At 42.7% G+C, this 22,239-nt stretch overlaps 1 protein-coding gene across 4 annotated transcripts in view; it reads left to right on the plus strand.

Moving 5' to 3' along the window:
- CIPC (CLOCK interacting pacemaker) overlaps positions 1–20,535 on the plus strand; it is a 110,336-nt gene extending 89,801 nt beyond the window's left edge. The window contains exons 1-4 of one of the 4 annotated variants that reach the window (XM_035261141.3): positions 2,154–3,043; positions 8,292–8,479; positions 12,768–12,937; positions 16,650–20,535. In XM_035261141.3, coding sequence (XP_035117032.1) covers positions 8,344–8,479; positions 12,768–12,937; positions 16,650–17,543 — 1,200 coding nt within the window. In that variant the 5' untranslated portion in view covers positions 2,154–3,043; positions 8,292–8,343 and the 3' untranslated portion in view covers positions 17,544–20,535. Of the gene's footprint in view, positions 1–2,153; positions 3,044–8,291; positions 10,726–12,767; positions 12,938–16,649 lie in introns of those variants that run through there. The other 3 variants (XM_035261142.3, XM_002754148.5, XM_035261140.3) reach the window with 3 other exon arrangements.
- The last annotated feature ends 1,704 nt before the right edge of the window (positions 20,536–22,239 follow it).

Consider the following 22,239-nt stretch of genomic DNA (forward strand, 5'->3'; position numbering starts at 1 on the left):
ACAGATTTTGTCGCCCAGGTATTAAGCCAAGTACCCGTTTTTTGTTGTTGTTGTTTGTTGTTTTTATTTCCATAGGTTTTTGGGGGAACAGGTGGCGTTTAGTTATATGCGTAAGTTCTTTAGCGGTTTGTGAGATTTTGGTGCACCCATCACCCGAGCAGTATACACTGAACCCAATTTGTAGTCTCTTATCCCTCACCCACTTCCAGCCCTTTTTCCCTGAATCCCCAAAGTCCATTGTACCATTCTTATGCCTTTACATTCTCATAGCTTACCTCCCACTTGTGAGTGAGAACATACAATGTTTGGGTTTCTATTCCTGAGTTACTTCACTTAGAACGTAAGTCTCCAGTCTCATCCAGGTTGCTGCAGATGCCATTAATTCATTCCTCTCATAGTGGATTTATTTGCCCCTTTGACAGACTAAGATAGGACCACCCCTCATGTTTTTGCTTATTTCATTAATTCCTTTTTGCTTGGTATGCATTACACTCTCACCCACTTCCATTTTTGCAAATTCAACTTTTAGCTAACCTTAAACTTACCTACTGGTCTCATCCTCCTCCAACAACCAAAAAAAAAAATTTTTTTTTTCTCCCTTGACTTAATTTTGTCCAGAATCTTCTGGTACTTATCCCATTCTCTTTCATATTATTTATTACAGCTTGTCTTATTTCCCATATCAGATATTAAGTTATTTGAAGGCAGACTGTTTCATTCTACTTCAAAAAAAGGCAATCTATTAATGGCTTCATGGATAAAAGCCAGGGTTTCGTAACTGTGTCCTAATGGGCAAAAAGTCTACACAGCTGAAAAAAAAAAACACCACCTGCGTCATAAATTTGTAAGGCATCATAAGAGGGTGCATATAAAGGGGAGTGGCTCTGAATTACTTGGTAATTGTTAACTATTGCTTTCAATCTGTCCCCAAAATAAAAGCCTTACATGCTGTAGGCACATTACTTGTTGGTAAAGCTTATTCCTAGTAAGTACACCCATACCCAATAATACATTAGAATTATCTCTGTCTAGAGGACTCACGTGATTAACCATGACCTAGCAGCACATACAAAGGCCTGGATGACCAGTATAAAACTATCCCCACCATCTAGATCAGATCTGTCCAATACAACTTTCTACGATGCTGGGAATGGGCTATAATCTGCACTGTCCAATCAAGGAGTCATGGAACTCATGAAATGGGACTAGTACGACTGAGAAACTTACCGAGTAGTTAGTGACCACCTTATTGGACAGCTCAGTCTACAATCTGCCTCGATCTGTCAACACTCTTTAAACTCGCGGGTGTCTTTTTCACTAGAGAAATAATTCTAAGTAACCCTCATCGATTCAAGGCAGCAGAACGCCAACTGATCCCAAGCCCTTTTCTTCAGCTGTTACACACGTGTTCACCGTGAACCTTCACCGAGAAACAGCGTCCATATAAAACCCATCGCACATGACAAAGTAAGTCAAACATCAAAGGACATGAAATCAACCACTTAAAATAACTCATCGCCCCTCAACCTCCTGGAGCACGGTCTCGAGAGTGGACGGGAACAAAAACAAACCAGGGCAAACGCGTAGGGAAAATGCGAGGAGCACGCGGGGAGGTCTGGCGCCCCTGTCACCGCGACTCCACGCCGAGGCTGCCAGCGCGCCCGCTCTCGTACGCTGAGCACCGTCGCTCCTGGCTCGCGCAAGGGCCAGACACGCCTCGCCCGGGCCCCCAACCCCAACGGCTGCACCGCGGCACGCACCATGGCAGTGCGGGAGTCGCATCTTTGGCAGTAGCGGCTCCAAGCCGGCCCCACCCCCAGCTCCTCGGAACCCCGCCTCGAAACCGTGCTCAAGCCGCTCATTGCTCAAGGCCCCCGTACAAAATGGCGGCGGGTTCTCAGGAACCAACCATAGAGACGCTAGCCCGCCGCGGAGAGGGCGCCGGCCCAGCTCCGCGCCAGCCTGGTCTTCCGGCGGGGGCGGGGAAAGGGCGAGTCTCCAAGGTCCCTTCTAGGAGAAAAGTGTGCGGTCTCTATGGTGCCGGGACCTCCGAGCCGGGTCACGTGGGCTGGCGAAAGCTGTCGCGGAGGCGGGGGGAGGAGAAATGGGCGGGAGGTTGGAGGGATAGCGAGACAACCAGCGACGACTAGGTTGTCATGGAGCCGCGGGGCCGTGCTCACGCATGCGCCACCTGACCAACGGGACCGGTCGTGGAGCGGCGACCCTGGCCCTAGGTGAGAAAGGGAGGGCTGGATCCGGGAGGAGGGGAACAGGGCTGGTGGCGGGAGAGGGATTGGGCGAGGAGCGTGGGGAAAGGAGGTGGAAGTAGGGGAGAGAGGAAGAGGAGCGAGTAGGCAAGAGGAGTAAACTGAGACTTTCGGGGGACGGAGGGCCAAATGGTGGGAGCGGGGGTTGTTGGCTTTGATGTGAGGGGCGTGGGAGAGGGAATCGCGGGTGAGGAGGGGGCTGCGTGTGGGGAGGGGGCTTGTGTGAGGGGCCAGTGGGGCGGCTCCGTTAGGGCAGGTGGGCCTTGGTTTAACCCTAGGGCAACCGCCAGCCGGCTGGGAGGGGAGTGGGCGCCAGAACTGGTAACTGGGCGAGGGTCCTGGACTACCAGTTTGAGGTCAGAGGTAGCCCTGTTCTGGCCCCAGGGCACAGGTGCGCTGCCTTTTCCAGAGACCTGCAGTCACCCACGTTGCTGGTTATTTCCCCTGTGGCCAGCTCGCCAGGCTTGGCACCGGGGGTAGTGTTCTAGGGGAGAAGGTGGGCAGTGCCAAGTAAGGAGTTAGTGGTTAGTGGGTGCGTGATTCGGGGGAGCTCTGATCCCGGCCCAGGGCACAGGCTGGAGCTAGGCGCCCTGTTATTGCTCAAGTCCTGGCAGTATGCATTGTCTGGGCGTTTGCCCTGGAAGACTGGTGGTATGCCAGTCCCAGCACAATACTAGGGTCTGCCCAGTTCTGCCCTGCTGAGCTGGCAGGCTGGTAGATGCCTGGAGGGTGCACATGCTGCCTGGCACAGATGCAACGTGGGCTGGTGCGAATGGGTAGGTGGGCACTGTTACTGTTAACTAATTGCAGCAGGGGAGCGGAGCAGAGAATGTTCTCTAAGCTCACCTCCTCTTTGAAAGGTGAAAATAGAGCCAAACTGGTCTCAAACATAGGAAATTGTATGAAATTGGGGTTCAGGATCTTTGACACGAATTTTCAGCCAACTTGGAGAAATGAAATGAATGTGAAAGAGAAGGTGAATATTAGACATTTAGGTAGATAGGGTTTTTCCACTGTTAAAATACACAGACATTCTCTCAGGATGGTATCTGAATATGCAGGCCAAAAGAAAATGATTCAGAGAAAACCTAGTAATGAACTTATCATTCTAACTGGGATTACTCAAGGTTTGCTTTCTGTGACCTTATCACTTTGTTGTATTTAAGCCTCTGCCTGAGCTTTTACCTCACACTTCTGTCCAGGCACACATGTTATACACGTGACACATTTTAAAGGGAACTCGAGCTCCCAGGAATGTTGCCAAGTGTCTATAAAAGGAGAGATCTGAAAGCAGCATTTCAGATCCTTTTCTTGTAACCCTTGGATCTCCTTTTTAATCATAAGGACAAATCTCCACAAAGATTGTTTGTGGATTAGACCAACCTTTAATTCGGATGTTGGATTTGTCCCTGAGGTTTCATCTTAGCATAAGGGATAGATCAAATATCTGTTTCCTGCAGGGGACCAGACATGGAGGTTAGCTCTTAAGGTGACCATGGTGTTTGGAAATGCAGAATCTTGACCTTCAGGCTGTTCAGGTATTTCCATGACTGCTAAGCTACTAGAGCTGTCAGAGAGACAGCAGGTCAGCCATTTGTTGGAATTTATTACTCTGTTGAATGCCTTATGTTAATTGTTGGGGGTTGGGGGGGAAAAAAAACTCGAGGTTGAGGAGAAAAATAATTAGACTAATGTCAGAAGTGCAAAAAGAGTAAGAGCTAAGTGCTTTGGAGCACTTGCTAGAATTTTTAGTTTTGTCTCCTTATATAAACCAATATATTTATTGATTCACTGTTTTTTTTTTTTTGGTTTTTTTTTTTTTGAGACTGAGTCACACTCTGTCACCCAGGCTGGAGTGCAGAAGCACAATCTTGGCTTACTACAATCTCCACTCCTCCGAGACCTAAGCAGTTCTCGTGCCTCAGCCTCCTGAGTAGCTGGGATTACAGGCACACACCACCACGCCCAGCTAATTTTTGTATTTTTAGTAGAGACAGGATTACACCATATTGGCCAGGCTGGTCTAGAACTCCTGACCTCAGGTGATGTACCTGCCTTGGCCTCCCAAAGTGCTGCTGGGATTACAGACATGAGCCACCTTGCCCAGCTCTGATTCACTTTGGGTTTTTTTGTTTTTTTAAGACTGAGTCTCACTCTGTCCCCCAGGTTGGAGTGCAGTGGCGACATCTCGCCTCACTGCAACCTCCACCTCCTGGGTTCAAGTGATTCTCCTGCCTCACCTTCTCAAGTAGCTGGGATTATAGACATGTGCCACCACAGCCAGCTAATTTTGTATTTTTAGTAGAGACACACTTTCACCATGTTGGCCAGGCTGGTCTCAAACTCCTGACCTTAGGTGATGCATGCGCCTTGGCCTCCCAAAGTGCTGGGATTACTGGTGCCGCACCCAGCTGATTCACTTTCCATTATGAGTTTTAGTGTGTACTATCCTCTCTGGGAAACTTTTGGGCAATGTGTTACATATACATGCATAAGAGGCCCAATTAGGGTAAATTCTGACAGTTTTGGAGCTTAAATTAGCCTTTCTAATGCAGAGTAAGGTACATGCATTTGTAAAGCTGTGTGAGTGATTTCCAGTCTGTGCCAGGAAGCAGAAAGAACACAGTGGTTAAGAGCTTAGTAACCCATTTTCAACTCCTAGTCAGTGTGTGAGCATCTAACTTTATTGTAAACTAATATCTAGAAGGAAAAAAATCAAGCAACTTCTTGAGGTTTTCAGACTTTGCCTTGCAAACTTTGGGGTTGAGAGCACCAGTAGTAAATGCCATCACTCTCTGCTTCTCTCCTGTTAAGGGCTTTATGTGGTGCTGTGTGTGAGTGGGTCCCTCAGCCACTCCCAGGAGGGCAGTGCTGCTCCTCCGAAGAAAGAAAGTCTGGGGAGGGATGTAGCCATTTGTTCCACATCCCACGTGAGCCTCCCCGGCTGCAGTGCTAAGGCTTCTTGTTGCTTAAGAGAGCTTTACTGAAGACAGAGGCTTTCATATTTTTAATCATTTTTATATCCAAAATAGTCAATTTGTCATCCTAAAGTCCACTTTGCGTTCTTTCTTTCCAGCTGCCACCAGATCCCCAGGATCTAAGTTTAGTATCTGTTCTGTTTTTAACTTACCTCTGCAATACCTTTCCTCGCCTACCATAAGGGTCACTGTTGACCCTCCCATAACAAAAGACAGGTTAACAAGAGGAAACATAACAGTTTTGTTTAATCCAAGTTTTCTTATGACACAGGAGTCTTTAGAATTGAAATCTCCCAAACTCAGGGAAAACTATTTTTATGCTTAGGTTTGATGAAGAATGTAAGGCCATGTAGAAATATTGGACAAAAAAGGTATGATCTGGCTGGGCAGAGTGGCTTACACCTGTTATCCTAGCACTTTGGGATGCTGAGGTGGGAGGATTGCTTGAACCCAGGAGGTCGAGACCAGCTTGGACAACATAGCAAGACCTACTCTCTACAAAAAATTTAAAAATTAGCTGGGTGTGGTGGTATACACCTGGAGTCCCGCTACTCGTGAGGCTAAGGGAGGGATCACTTGAATCCAGGAGGTGGAGTCTGCAGTTAGCCGTGATCGTGCCACTGCACTCCAGCCTGAGCAACAACATGTGACGCATCTATAAATAAAGAACAAAACAAAAGAAAAATCAACCAAACAAAAAGAGTGTGATCTAATAGTAACGGACTGAGGTGGGAAACCCAGCAAGATCTGTCCGTCCAGAATTATTCTTGACCTCTGTGTAGCATTCCTTCCTCTCTGTTATCGGGGCAGGAGCCGTTCTAGAATGATGGTTTTCTGATCTACTATCAGACAAGAGAGGTCAGGTAATTTCTTCTCCAGGAAGCTGAGGCTGCAGTGAGCCATGTTTGTGGCCTTGTACTCCAGCGTGGGCGACAGAGCAAGACACAGTTTCAGATAAGACAAAAAACGACAACAAAGCACTCGTTATTGCTAAAGTGCCATACTTTGGAGTATTGTTTTCTGAGCGTCAGCAACTGATTTGTCAATGTTTTAGTATTTTGACTCCATGATCAATTATCTGTTCTACAAATTCTCAATAAGCCAGAATAAATTCCTGTGTATTTTCTGTAGTTCCACTGACTACACTTTAATAATAATAGCAAGACTTTTTTCATTGCTTTGCCACAAAGATTGTAGAAGACTACATTGGGATGCATGGTCTAAAGTACCTGTAAAATAATCCATGTTTAGGAAGATATTGTGAAACTTCAAGAACCTAAGATCCTAAGTAAGGTTCTTAATTAGTTGCAACTAGCATGAGCCACCCTCCTAATGTAAATCAACAGCCTGGCATCCACAGTCCTCATCTACTTCCATTTTGGAAAAGGCTTCTATTCACTTTCGGACAGTATTATTTTAGGAAAATTATACTATGCACGTTTGTTGAATTTCATACAAAAGGATCCTGATTTAATTAGAGATATAGTTTTATACTTTAGTCTACTTTTTAAACTGGGCTGTCCATGATGTCAAATTTCATAGCTGTCAAATAGACATTGCTTTTTCATAGTTCTCTGCAAGACGTGACAGTGCTGTTGTTTATCTTTTATGCATATAGGATTAAATATGTGACCTGTGGAAGAGTACTTGATTTGATGTCAGTTGAATGAGGAAGCCAGTCCCCTTAAATGAATTAGATATGGGGAAAAATGATTTTAACTTGGAATTGTGTTTAAAATTCACTCTCATTCAGTCCAGTTTGTGTTCTCTTTAGTCTCCTCCTACAGTATGCAAAAGTATGAGCAAGAGGGTTGCTTATAAGCATCCTTGTCTTCTATTTAATTTTATTTTGAATCCTTCCTCTGCTGCTTCTAGGGTAGTTAATGTTCTTCACTAGATTTTATATCAGCAGAGCCATCCAGACTTGGCACTCCAGAGTATTCCAGATACAGTGCCATTTGGCAGGGGGCTTGAGTTTGTCTTCACTCAGAAGGACAACAGGACAGAATCAGGAGTGCATGGTGAATTAGAACATCACAAGGCTTTGCTTGCATCTTCCCAGTTTCATTATTGTCATGTTTCCTGTTGGCCTGTTCTCCTTATCCCTGTGGTGGTCTTTGTGTTCTTATGCTAGCCTTACAGTTGCCATTCCTTGGTGACTCAAATGGCCATGTTAAAATATCTGGGATATTCTTATCCTTGGCCAGCACTTTGAAGGGAGTGACAGATACCTATTCTGTTCACTCTGTATCCCTAGTCCTTACACCATGCCTGATTTACAGTGGGATTGGATAAATATTTCTAAACGATTGAATGTAACTTATCTGAGCCTCGGTTTCCTCCCCTGCAAAGTGAGACAGCAACTGAAGATGACATTGTGAGGCCCAAGTGAGATAACACTAATAGCAACACATATTATCAGCTCTTTATTATATATGATTTTATTTGCCCATAAAAGTGTTTTTTAAGCCCAAAAGTAGCATGCATGTATAGGGAGTTGTTTTTGCTCTCTGTTCAATGTCAGCCAAAGGATTTAGAGGTTAATTTGAGAAACACTACACTATGGGAGTTGGCAATAGGTCATGAGCCTGCAAATGTACACATGGAAAGCAAGGCTTGTGGTGTCTCTCTTCTCCTCTTCCCTTTCCCTTCTCACCTTCCTTCTGCCCTCTCCCTTCTCCCGTCTTCCTTTTCCCTTCTCTTCACTCCCCTGTCCCCTCTCTCCTTTGGTGAGTTCATTTTGTTACCCACTGCCAAAAGCCTAATCAAATGTGCCTTTGTTAGCAGTTTACAAAGCATATGCTGAATGTGGTTTGTATGCCTTGAATTTGTAATGGAATTAGAGGGCAGCCAGAGGACTGTGAATTTCCTTTTGGGTGGAAACCATTCTGTTTAGTAAACTCTAAGTAAACTTTTGTCACTTGAGACCTCTGAGAAAATAAAGCTGAAGTGGGTGAGGCCAGTGTTCTTTGCCCATATATTCACTATTTGGATCACCTGTTTCAGCTCTCCAGGTAGTGACTTCTTATGTAATTGTTTTTCATAGGGCAGTCCAGATGCAAAGAGTACCAATGAATCTGCCTCCAGCCGAATAAACCATGGAGAGGAAAAACCCATCCAGAGAGAGCCCCAGAAGACTCTCCACCAAAGTAGGCAAAAGCACAGAGATGAAAAAAGTGGCTCGTCAGCTCGGGATGGCTGCTGCTGAGTCAGACAAGGACTCTGGCTTTTCAGGTTAAAAATATCTTGTCCTTCCTCTGTTTTGGAGTGAATGCTTTGCCTGAAAAATTTCCTACCCAAAACTCATTTATGTGATAAGGATGGGATGCTTTCATGCACAGAAGAAAGAATTACCTGATGCCTCAGCATGGTAATTCTGATGCCATATGTCAGGGTATTCATCAAAGTCACTGTAGGGTTCGTTCTGAAAGTATTATTTGACATCTTTTTTCAACTTAGACTCTGAATCTTACACTTCCAACTATTGCAACTGGTTACTAGAAAAATATATTTAAATACTTATAATTCTGTTGTTTTAGTGCCTTTTTCATAGGAATTATTACATTGTAGGGGGAAGATGCTACTGCATATTGTCACATGTAACAAATTTGAAGACTCCCAGTTAAATACTGTATATAATTTGTAAGATAACTTTTTCATTGAGAAAGAGTGTTTTGTTGTGTTTAGAAAAGTACCTCTTACCCCTCCCCCGAGACCGTATGCATTTTGTATTTGGACTCTGAACCACCTGGCCGAGTTCTAAACTTGAGTATCTATTAGCGATAAGAAAATAGAACAATTTTCCTTACAAGTTTGTCTTAAACCTTACCCAAAAGGGCTAGCTGCATATACATTGAATCTTTGAATTTTATGCTGTGTCTATTTTTTTATTTCCCAGTCTGAGGGTAGTGGCTTGAATATGGTGATAGTGTGATTTTTGACCCAGGGATGCAGAGGGGTGATGCTGAGGGATTCTGGCTGAGTCAACATCCTGAGAGTAGATCCTCTCAAGGAGATTTATATTATCCAGACTCACAAAGAAAAATCAGTCCATTTTGATGTATTATAGTGAGAAATGCAGCTGTTAGGAAAACTAGAACTCTCTTGTCTTTAGATTGGCGTATTTTCTCCCTGTAGGCATGCTGCTTGAAAAGGCAAATTATAAATAGACTTGCTTAAAGACGAAGGGATTAGATTAAGAGAATTAGTTGCCCTGCCCAGAGCCAGGACAGCCCAGGGAAGAGCAGGCCAACCTGTAGCCCTTTGGATTGTTTCCCAGCCCTACCTCATCATAAGGCTCACCTGAGGCATTTGTTAAAACTGTTGATCACCAAACCCCTTTCCTGGTGACTCTTTCAGGAGTCTGGAAAGGGCCTGGAATATGGGTTTTTTTAAAAAACAAGTGTTTCTGTTGTATGATCAGACAGGTTTGGGAAATATTGGAGGCCTAGTGTTTCTTTTTTTCTTTTAATATCATGTTTGCTTTTTGTCTGTTTCTTATTTCATGAAGGTAATATGTGCTCTTTGTAGAAGCTTAGAAATTTAGGAAGGCACAAAGAAGAAAATAAACATTATCCACAATCCTGCCATCTATTATTTCCAGTACTGTTGACATTTTGACACTTCTGACAACTTCAACTTTGTCAGGCCAGTTGTTTTAAGAATATTGTACTACTCAGACATAAGGTAGTATTAAAATTGTCAAACTCATTATGCCCCAGAAAGTACCCAGTGAATGCCATTGGAATGCTTCGAGCCACTTTTGGGCCAGGTGCCAGTGATTTTCTCACTGCCCAAGTTACCTTAGATTTAGGATGAAGTTTGCAAAATCAAGACAATTTTTTTCCATTTTAATTACACATTTGTATTTCAAACCTATACAAAAGCAAATGAATACTCCATAACCCCATATATCTATCATTTTGCCATATATGCTTTCTCTCTTTCTCTCTACACACACACATAGACACACACAAACTATTTGAAAGTAAATTGCAAACAACTGACATTTTACCCCCAAATAGCTTCAGTACAAATGTCCTAAAAACAAGGACATTCTTCTATATAGTTATAATATCATTATCATACCTAAGAAATTTAACTCTGATACTTATTAGCTACACTCCGTATTCAGATTTTACCCCATTGTCCCAATAATGTCCTTTAGCGCTCTTTGTCTTTTTGTCTGTCTGTTTTGGATCCAGGATCCAGCTGAAGATTGAGCATTGCATTTAGTTGTTCTGTCCTTTAGTCTGGTTTAGTCTATAACCACTCCCCTATCTTTTCTTTCCCCTCTTTTCTTTCCTCTTTATGACGTTGACATCTTTGAATGAGTCAGGCCTGTTGCTTTATAGAATGTCTCACACTCTGGATTTTCTAGTAGTGTCCCCATTATTAGGATCAAGATAAACATCTTGACTAAAATACTGTGTTGTTGATGCTTTGTTTTTTTCCATTACAGCACATGTGGAGACTCGTAAGTAAGTCTTACTCGTGGTGATGCTCTGGTTGGTTGATCACTTGGCTAAGATAGTATATACCAGACTTATCATAAAAGTACTCTTTTCTCTTTGTAATTAATAAGTAATTTAGGGACAATACTTTGTAATTGTGTGACTATCCTATTTCCCAACAAAGTTTACCAGAGTTAGCATCCATTGATGATCCTTGCCTGAGTCAGTACATTGGTGGTTTAAAAGTGGTGATCTTCTCATTTTACCATTCTTTGTAGATCATCAGCTGACATTCTTCTGTAAAAACTGCTTTCCCTCCTCCCTCTTTTTTGAGTATCACTAATGTATTCATGAATTCTTTTGTAATTCAGTTTGTCAGTCCATTAAAATCATTATTTCTGATACTCAAATTGTCTCAAATTTGGCCAGTGGGAGTCCCTTCAGGATAGCTTTTGTGTCTCTTTGACGTCTCTGTTAATGTTTGAGTACTTCTTTGCTTTCTGGGACAACAAGCTGTCCAGGCTTATCTCATACCTTCCCTTTCAAAGTCTTAGAATCAGCTGTTTCTCCAAGGAGCCCTCATTTCCTTTACGTGCAGAATGGCATTTAGAAACCAAGTTCTGGGCACCCAATATGTACATTGTATCTGGACTCATTTGTTTTTGGTCTTATGGTTCTTAACTGGAGGTGCACATTTGGATTACTTGTGTTTTGTGAAAATATACCTACCATGGAACCAGGTAAATCACTTCAGTAGATCAAGGGAAGGACCCCAACATTCATAATTTTTGAAAAGTGTCACTGGAGATTCTAAGTAATATCTCCATTGATGCATATCCTTCTGGTCATACAGTCTTCATTAAGCTGGAGAAAATGTAATTGTTGACAGTACATTCACATAAATGACAGTCACATTTCAGTTCTGCCTCATCCAGATGACTTTGAGATTCTTGATGTGCATTTAGGCTGTTTCCAGACTCCTGGATAGCAGGGTACAGCAGTCTCTTAGTTTACTCCAGCAGGTGTCTAAGCACATCCTTTTTGCATGAAATTTACATAGAGCAACCTTATTTTCTTTGCCTTGGAGAACATCTTTCTATCACCCATTGTGCAGGATCCCCAAACAAAAGGCACACTCAGCATGCACTTAGGATACCAGCAAAAGGAGTGGGAGGTTGGGGACAGACAACAAAAGAAACAAGTAAATTTCAGCTTTGAACTTATCCAGAATTTTACAATTAGAAAATCTAGGAAGACACTTTTTAAATTTCAGTGTGGATGGCTGGGCCTGGTGGCTCACGCTGGTAATCCCAGCACTTTGGGAGGCTGAGGTGGATGCATTACCTAAGGTCAGGAGTTTAAGACTAGCCTGGCCAACAAGGTGAAACTCTGTCTCTACTAAAAATACAAAAAATTAGCTGAATATGATGGTGCACGCCTGTAATCCCCGCTACTCGGGAAACTGAGACAGGAAAATCTCTTGAACCCGGGAGGCAGAGGTTGCAGTGAGCCAAGATCATGCCACTGCACTGCAACCTGGGTGACAGAATGAGACTCTGTCTTAAATAAATACGTAAATAAATTTATTTCAATATCGATGTAAGTTTTGAGGTTTACAGATTTTTTTTTTTTTTATTGTAATTACATCTTGTGGTACCCAGACCCTCTGAAGGTCTTAATCCTACCGTGGGCCATACCCATCTCCTTTCTCAACAACAGGTTCTCGAAAGTAATTAACTAACTTTGAAGCCTTGAACTCATTTCTCCTGTAGACTGGTGATGATTACTTTCATGTGAGCCCTAACTGAGGCAGGTTTTTGTCTGTGAGAGAGTTAGAAAGGAAGTCAAACTTGTCTTAGGGCAATGAGTCTTAATCTTTGGGGGAGGAGGGATTAATTACCGATCCCATTGAAAATCCAATGAAAGCTAAAAGCCTCCTTCTCAATAAAATTCACAAAAACACATCACAAGTGTTGCATTCAATTTCAAGGGGTCCATAGCTCCTTAGGAGCCCGGTTTAGAGCCCCTGTCTAGAGCCTAAGTGAATTGACCATTCTTCTGCCCACCAGATGGGAGCTCAGAATGTCTGAGTTCCGCAGAGCAGATGGAGTCCGAGGACATGCTGAGCGCCTTAGGCTGGAGCAGGGAAGACAGGCCGAGGCAGAACTCCAAAACTGCAAAGAATGCCTTCCAAACGCTATCTCCCATGGTCGTCATGAAGAATGTGCTGGTCAAACAGGTGAGGAGGACTAATATCACCTAAAGCCTTTGCAAATAAAAATTTCTGAGCTTCCTGTGTATAAAGGAAGAGATTTATACTCTCTCTGCCAAGGATAGGTTTTAGAAACAAAACAGACCACTAGAACCACATCAATGTGTACTTTCTGTCCTGGGGAGCGATATTATCTTTCAAGTGCTGACATTGTTTTAAAAAGGAATGCAAGAATCATGACGTGTGTTCTCATCTTTGAGACAGTTAGGTTGTTTTATTTTTGTATTCATAGTTTGTCCAAAGGGACCCTGAAGTGTATATAAAGGAACCAAACAGAAATGGCATCACTTCAGTGGTGTATTCTAACATATGGCAGAGTTTAGGTTAGAAACAAAAGAAGCCCTTTTTAATATGAATTGCCCTGGGAATTTAGGGATGTAGAATACATTTATTTGCTTCAAAATAAATAACAGAGGCAATTTCCGGTTTTTTGTGCATATGATGAGCATTTTCTTAGTAGTCAATAAGAGCCGTCATGAGGATGAAGCTGCTCCTGGTTCAGGTATGGGAACAACAGCATTGTTGTGGAATGGAAACACATCCTGTTTGGGTTACATCCTATTACATACCTATGTTTATTATATGATTATTGTTTAGATATGAAAGAAAAGATTGAGGTGAAAATCTAAGTTAAGCTCTAGTGTTTGAAACTGAGAACTTGATCATATAGACTTGGTTAAGTTAGAATAGAGAAGTCTGAGAATGGAAAAGGTTGGTTTCAGCCAAAGAAATTTAATCTTAGTGTACTTTCCTCTGAAAATATATCAGTTTTCATAGGGGTCCGTTGATGAGGCTACCTGAAGATAATGAAATTTGAAATCTGGCTTGAGTAGTTGACTTTTCTTCGGTAGGTAAAAGGTTAGAACGTGGCTTTAACCTGACCGGAAATCTTAATGTCTTAGCTATTACCTAGTTATGTCTGAGGAACACAAACTGATTTCAACAAGGCAGCCTGGTGAGTTCTGAAAAAGAATTTGAAGATTTTTGCTTGGTAAATCACATCTCAGCTGGAAGCATGGCTCTCTTACTGAAAGGAAAAGAATAGAGACAGGAAATGGAGCCCATGTGAGATGACCCTGGCCCTACCAGTGCAACCAGAGCTTCTCCTGGGCTTCCTTTCTCCCAGTTCTTTTTCTCCCTGCCTTCCTCTCTGGCTTCCTTGTCCCTTACTTGTGTGTCTGTGTTTATATCCCTTCTTTGTTGTAGGCTAGGCTGGCAGCTCCAGAAGGCTGAGAACAGCCCACACACAGTTACAGAGTGAGTAGGCTTTTCCAGCAGAGCCACATTCTTCAGGACAAAGACCCACCAAGAAGGCTGCTGGGCCTGATCTGGAGCTAAGAGAGTTGGGGACAGGCTGACCTGAGGGAGTAGTCTAGGAGGTTTTTTTTTTTGAGACGGAGTTTTGTTCTTGTTACCCAGGCTGGAGTGCAATGGCGCGATCTCGGCTCACCGCGACCTCCGCCTCCTGGGTTCAGGCAATTCTCCTGCCTCAGCCTCCCGAGTAGCTGGGATTACAGGCACGCACCACCGTGCCCAGCTAATTTTTTGTATTTTTAGTAAAGACGGGGTTTCACCATGTTGACCAGGATGGTCTCGATCTCTCGACCTCGTGATCCACCCGTCTCGGCCTCCCAAAGTGCTGGGATTACAGGAGTCTAGGAGTTTTTTTAAAACAGACTAGAATCCAGCATATTCTAAAATTAAAATAATGATACACATTTAAAACCCTCTGCATGTTGTGTAACGTCTTGATTATTGCTGCTTGGTTTTAGATGTTTTTCTTTTGGGAGTCTGATTCCATCTCTGTCACTAGACAGTGTGATCTTGTACATTGTTAACCACCATGGATATCAGTTTCTTCATCTTTAATATGAAGGCTTTATGTGAAATGATTCCGAGATCCTGTCAAAGTCTACAATTTTGTTCCGTATTCCCTCAGATGAGTTCAGCATGAATAATGCAATTTGTAAAATCTAATAATTAGGACAAATTAGCTAAATATCTGTTAGGTCAGTGAGCATAACAGTAGCATTAGGAAGTGCAGTCCAGTAAAATCATGGGAAAGTAATGCATTAGATGTTTTCCGGATCCATTTGCCTCGTAGGTCATCCCTAGAGAAGGCATGGAGTTTTGCTTCTGACTGAGTTGGAACAGGCTGATCTCTACTTCAAAAGACCTCTTGATTTTGGATATCCTTTGACAAGGAAATATGTTCTCTGGATCTAGCATTGCTTGCCTTGGTATATCCTGGAGTATCTTTGAACATCAAGAGGGCTCCAGATCATTCCAGCCTTTGCATGAGAAATGAATTATAGTGGGCCTAAAGTTCATCACCTTGCATCCAGGAAACCGAAATGTGGAAAATGGTGTGCACATGTACATGTATGGGAAGACAGTGTGTAATGTTCTTCAGATAATCAAATGACCCCATTTGACCCCACTGAGGACATGAACCTCTGTCAGGTTTGCCCTCTGCCTGGCCTCATCTATACTCAAATTTTTGGGACCAGGTTGGAACTGGATTGGCTTTCAAACATTGGAGACAAGTAGCCATGTTCTTCTTTATTAGATTTTATCTGAATCAATACTTTAATTAAAAATAATGTATAATTGAGGAGTAATAAAACAAAGGCAGTATAGCAGAATGGTTCAGATGGGTTTTAGAGTCAGACAGGATGGAATCCTAACTGCATCACTTAGTAACTTGGTGACTTAAAACAAGTTATTTCAACTAAGCCTCAGTTTCCTATTTATGAAGGGAAATAGTAACTACTTCATGAGATTGTTATATGGATTAAGTAACTCACATAAAATATTATACACAGTGGTAGCCTGTAGTCAGCACCTACACATCATTATTATTTTGAATGGTTTTAGGATCGGTGGATGTCACTGCCTTAAAAACAGGGACCCACAGACTCCTGACAATATGGGGTTTTTTTCTGTTTTTGTTATTGTTGTTGTTTGTTTGTTTGTTTTTGAGACCAAATCTTGCTCTGTTGCCCAGGCTGGAGTGCAGTGGTACGATCTCAGTTCACGGCAACCTCCGCCTCCTGGGTTCAAGCAATTCTCCTGCATCAGCCTCCTGAGTAGCTGGGACTACAGGTGCACACCACCACACCCAGCTAATTTTTTGTATTTTTAGTAGACATAGAGCTTCACATGTTGGCTAGACTGGTCTTGAGCTCCTGACCTCAGGTGATAAGTCAATCTCAGCCTCCCAAAATACTGGGATTACAGGCATGACCCACCACGCCCAGCCCAATATGTTACGTTTTAATCAAAAGTTATTTTCAGGTAAAAGGGATTCCAGGTGTAACTAAAGGAAGATTCGCTTTGTTGTAAAGTCACATTTTAACTTACACCAGGAAATCCCTATTTTTATTGTTTTAGTTGTGACCTTAGCTATGTCATTACTTTACCTGCCTATTTCTTTTTCTGAGTGATAACACTTGACTAAAAATAGGTATTTCCTCCCATTTTCCCTTAGGAAATGTTGAAAAAAAAAGTATTTGTGATATCAGACACAAATAGATGTTCAAGCCAGTATGTGAGGGAAGCTCTGTCCTCGAAATTGTTCTAAATGTCTGAGTATCCACTTTCCCCTTTGACAGAAGCTTCACTCCTCTATCCTTTCAGCAGTAATAAGTAGTGTGCTCTTCTCCTCCTTTGTCTTCAGGGCAGCAGCTCGTCCCAGCTCCAGTCGTGGACTGTCCAGCCCTCCTTTGAAGTGATCTCAGCACAGCCACAGCTCTTATTCCTTCATCCACCTGTACCGTCTCCTGTCAGTCCATGTCACACTGGCGAGAAAAAGTCCGACTCCAGGAACTACTTGCCCATTCTAAATTCTTACACCAAAATAGCCCCACATCCAGGCAAAAGGGGCCTTTCCCTTGGCCCAGAAGAAAAAGGAGCAAGTGGAGTGCAGAAGAAAATCTGTACCGAGAGACTCGGGCCTAGCTTGTCTTCCAGTGAGCCAACCAAGGCTGGTGCTGTTCCGTCCAGTCCCTCCACGCCAGCACCGCCCAGCGCCAAACTTGCCGAGGACTCGACTCTGCAGGGTGTGCCCTCCCTAGTGGCAGGTGGAAGTCCACAGACTCTTCAGCCAGTATCCAGCAGTCACGTGGCTAAAGCTCCCAGTCTGACCTTTGCTTCCCCCGCCAGTCCTGTCTGCGCATCAGACAGCACTCTGCATGGGTTAGAGAGCAACTCTCCCCTTTCACCACTGTCTGCTAATTATAGCTCACCTTTATGGGCTGCAGAGCACCTCTGCCGCAGCCCAGATATCTTTTCAGAGCAGCGGCAGAGCAAACATAGGCGCTTTCAGAATACCCTAGTAGTCCTACACAAATCTGGTTTGCTGGAGATCACTTTGAAAACAAAGGAGTTGATTCGTCAGAACCAGGCAACTCAGGTAGAGCTAGACCAGCTAAAGGAGCAAACCCAGCTGTTTATAGAGGCCATCAAAAGCAGGGCTCCTCAGGCTTGGGCCAAGCTGCAGGCATCTTTAACACCTGGGTCCAGCAATGCAGGCAGTGACCTAGAAGCATTCTCTCATCACCCAGACATATAGCACAGAGGCACATTTTCCTGTTACTTGAGTGGTTCTTTTAGCTCGTTTGCTGTTACCTACTCCTGTTTCCCAAAACTTATGTAAGAGCTTTTCCTTCTAAACTTAAACTGTGTTGTGGTTCACTTAGGAAGCCACATGCCAATACCTGGCTGCTGTCTTAACTTGTGGTCTGGGCACAGGATACATATGTCCCCGTTCCACTGAGGACCTCAGTTTCGGAGTGCCCTTGAGCCCCTTTTCCTTAGCCTGAAGGTGCTTCAATGGATCATGGGGCAGAGCAGGAGATGATTGTTTATGGGGCTCTTCCTGCTGACACCTCCCACTGTCCCACTCACTAACCAGGATCAAGGGTGCAGTAACACAAATGAGGATACAGACGACGCCTGTTGAGTCAGGGAGTAGGTGACACAAGGAAACCTTCATGGCTCTTCCTTTGCCTGTCTTAATCATGGAGAGAAATAGGGGGTATGTTTGCATTCCACAAGGCATTGTGCTAGTTGGGTGAGACCTAAAATGCCCTGGGCACAGGTTGTAGCTTGTTGCAAGCACTTACTCAACACTTTTGTTTCCTTAAACTTGAAAGTCAAGGGAAAGGGTAGTACCATCTGACTTCTACACTTTCATTACAAGTCAGATTTCTCTTAAACTAGCAGGCAAAGAAAAATACTTCCAAATTTTAAGGTATGGAATGGATGCAGTACCATCTGGAATTATAGTCAGTGAATTGCTTTTTTGACTTAGAAACTGAAGGAAATAGACATGGCCCACATATCTCATGGTCAGGAGCTGGACAATTCTGGTAACTTGTGCTTTTTTTCTCTCTTCTTTTGAAACAGTGTTACCTGTTTTATGTCCAAAAATCTTAAGGATAGTTTCAGTGGTTCCTGGGGATATTGGATAAATTAACTCTGTTGCCACCTTGTTTTTTGTCCCATTTATTTTGATAAAAGAAGTTATTATGCTTGATAAACTTTGAATTAAATACAGTTGTCTTAAGGGTATGATAATAAGTTCACAAAAATTAGAAAGCGATGTGAAAAGAAAATGGTTTTTCTTTTCACATCCCAAGTTTTCACTTGTTCCATGTATAGTGATGGGAAGCAGTTACGGAGCAGCATCTTCTGTGTTTCCTTCATGTGTTAGATGTTGGCAACAAAGCCAAAAGTGTAACATTGATTATATGAAGTTCATCTCAAAATGGAGAACATGACCAGAGTTTCCAGATGATACACGTTCTTTTCAGCTTTATTATATAGGCAACTATGTTTCTAAGTAGTAAAGTTTCAAAATACTCTCTCATTTTAAAATTTCATCCTCTTGAAAACCTTTGTGTTTTACAAAATCATCTTAAGAAGTTCTGTATGATCAGCTTCATCTTTTCTTTTTTTTTGAGACAGAGTTTCGCTCTTGTTGCCCAGGGCTGGAGTGCAATGGTGGGATCTTGGCTCACTGCAGCCTCTGCCTCCCAAGTTCAAACAATTCTCCTGCCTCAGCCTCCTAAGTAGCTGGGATTACAGGCACCCATCACCACGCCCAGGTAATTTTTGTATTTTTAGTAGAGAGGGGGTTTCACCACATTGGCCAGGCTGATATTGAACTCCTGACCTCAGGTGATCCACTCACCTCAGCCTCCCAAAGTGCTGGGATTACAGGCCTGAGCCACCACGCTTGGCCCAGCTTCACCTTTCCTGCAAAGAAAAGTTTTATCAAGGCCAGAAGTTAAAGATCATATTTCCTAGGTAGTTGTAACTCTAGCAGAGTTTTAAAGATATGTGGCTTCAGATTGCCTATACTTTGTATACAAACGTGATTTAGATATGACTGATTTTGAAGTACACAACTTGGTAACATCCCTAGACTCCCCTCATCAATGCAGAATTATTATCTGCTATTTGCTTTCTGAAAGAATTTCAGAAATCAGAGCAAATGTGTCTTTAGGCAGACTCAACTCCTTTTAATATTTTTTTCTTGGCCCACTCTCTTTGCCTCCCCTGAATCTGTGTGGTACTATAGCAGCTCTATTCTGTGCACCATGCTAGGAAGCTTCCTTTTTGGCAGAATATGTTTGGCAGCAAAGCTATAGAGACAGGTGCATTCAGAACAGCCTGGGCACCAGTCATGAGTCTTACTGAGTGTCAAAAATCTGAAAACACTTGCTGAGAACCAAATTTATTCCATTGGAAAAACCCTCTGTGCAGCTATAAGCCTCTTGGACTCTTTTTCCTAGATTAAGGCTTGCATTTCCTTTCCTGTTTCAGTAAAAGATGATGAAAGCCATTATCGATCCTCACTGCTGAGTGGCAGGGAGAAGCAGCACCACCCCCAGCTCTTCTCTAATCTTGTAACTTGGTGCTAGAAGTCTCTCCAGGCTGTTACCATGGGTGTTTGTTCCCTATTGGAGCTATAAGCAGATGAATCCAAGTAGAGAAGATAGATCTTGGAAGGAGAGATCCACTGGGGCCAGCAGACAGTTGGGGCCAGAAGCCAGATCAGCAAATGGAGGAAATTCGGAGGTGACCAGAAAGATCTCCATCGGTTGCCCAAGGCTGTAAGTAGTAGTGATGGTTCTAGCGATGCATAACATAATTGGCTATGAAGTACTGTGGCAGAGTTGCTGATTTCTAAAGGTGAGAAGCCATTTTTAGCTCAGAGCAACCCTTAAGAGAAATCTTGGCAGATTTTGTTGGCATTATTGAAATACATCTAGAAAAGTTGCTGATTGCAATAGTTATGGGAATGGAATTTAATGACATTTGTAATTTATTACACTCATTGGTTTTTATTGATTATAGTATTGTCTTTTTCTTTTCTACTATGGTTCCTTTAGCAGAAAAGTCACCTTTGCGCATATATTGAAGTGGTTTTTGAGCTATGAATTCCTTAGGGTAGCAATTTATTTAGCAAATGTGAATTCTTTTGAGAAAGTATGAAGTTTTGTAGAAATCGACTGTGAAATCTCAGAAAAAAATAAAAGTCACTTACTTGAAACCTATTTGGCCTTTTTGCTTTATAACTGCTTAAAAATACTGAGTGAAACCTGGAATAAATATTTGAACTGATTAAATATTAAACATAGGTACTAATTTATTTGGGAATATTGGAATTGGACAATGAACATGTGGAAATTCATTGCTCAGATTTTCACTGGTGTGAACTTGAAAGGAAATATGAGCAGTTTTATGGCAAGTGTGTAGTCTCCTGTTTTATGGAGCCTTGGAGGTTTATACTGGGCAGGTTGGGAGGAGTGAGAGGTGAAGACAGTCCAGTGATTTCTTCCATCTGATTGACACTTTCACAAATAGAACTTTTAAGTGACAAAGCTACTATAATTATTATACTGAGATAAATTAAAGCCACAGTAAGTGAAGTTCTTTCTAAAGCACAGAGGTCCTTAGCAAGCACATCTTCATACCTTCCCCTGTGCCTCCTAACCCTTGCTCCTTGTCAGGGGTTCACCTAGAGGATCTCAACAGGGAGACATGTCATGTTCTCCCTGTTTCCCAGGCCAGTCAGGATCCCCTTCCTGGGATCTTTAAGACACTGGAGAGATGAAAAGCTGGTTCTCACCAAAAAGCTTGGAGGGTTGTCCTCTAATTCTTTAGTATTATTTCTGTCCTGTACAATTGTCTAAGTGGCTTTTTAAAAGGTAGCTGTAAGGCCCTAGTAAGAAACAAAAACTGGGTAAAGATGGCTAGAGAAGGTCCCTCCTGAAATCAAGAGAACTATCCTTCCTTAAGAAGTGGAATCCAGAGAAGGAAGGGAGCACACACAAAGAGTAGAGCCTGGGAGGCTCAGGAGAACCGTTATTTGCATTTGCAGCTCCTCACCCCTCAGCGTGATTCCTCTATGTGGAAACGCTTTACCTTAGGACGGCCCATTTGCAAACGTGTTTAATCCACATCTTTTATGGCATCCCTGCAGATTGTAGCCTGGTGTGACGGGATCTAAAGACCTGCATTCACATGTCATATCTACTACTCACTGACCCAGTGACTTTGGATAAGTCATTTAACCTCTCTCTAGATGTCATTCCTCTCAGTTGAATGATGAATTCGAACTAGTTACCTTCAAGTTTCATCTCATTGCTAACCTTCGTAAGATCTATAGTAAGATCTTACGAAGGTTAGTCATAAAATTAATAAGATTTTTAAAAACCTTATTAGAGCCATAAAATTAATAGATTAAAAAAAAAATTTTTTTGAAGACAGTCTTGCTCTTGTCGCAAGAACAAATTGCTAGAGTGTAAAAAATTAATAGATTAAAATTTCTTGTTTTTTTTAAGATGGAGTCTTGCTCTTGTCACAACAGCAAATTGCTGGAATGCAATGGCGCAATTTCAGCTCACTGCAACCTCCGCCTCCTGAGTTCAAGCAATTTTCCTGCCTTAGCCTCCCGAGTAGCTGGGATTACAGGCAACCCACCACCACACCCCGCTGATTTTTATATTTTTTTTAGTAGATACAGGATTTCACCATGTTGGCCAGGCTGGTCTTGAACTCCTGACCTCAGGTGATCCACCTGCCTCAGCCTCCCCAAGTGTTGGGGTTACAGGCATGAGCCACTGTGCTTGGCCGATTAAATTTTTTCAAATATAAGGTGCTTAGAAGAGTTTCTGAGGGTTTCCAGTAAGATGGTTTTATCGTACAGTTTTCTGTTAGTCAGATCATGTCCTTTTCTGGTCAGTCATCTGCAAACA

The sequence above is a fragment of the Callithrix jacchus genome, chromosome 8, assembly GCF_049354715.1.
Source record: "Callithrix jacchus isolate 240 chromosome 8, calJac240_pri, whole genome shotgun sequence".
Classification (NCBI taxonomy): Eukaryota; Metazoa; Chordata; class Mammalia; order Primates; family Cebidae; genus Callithrix; species Callithrix jacchus.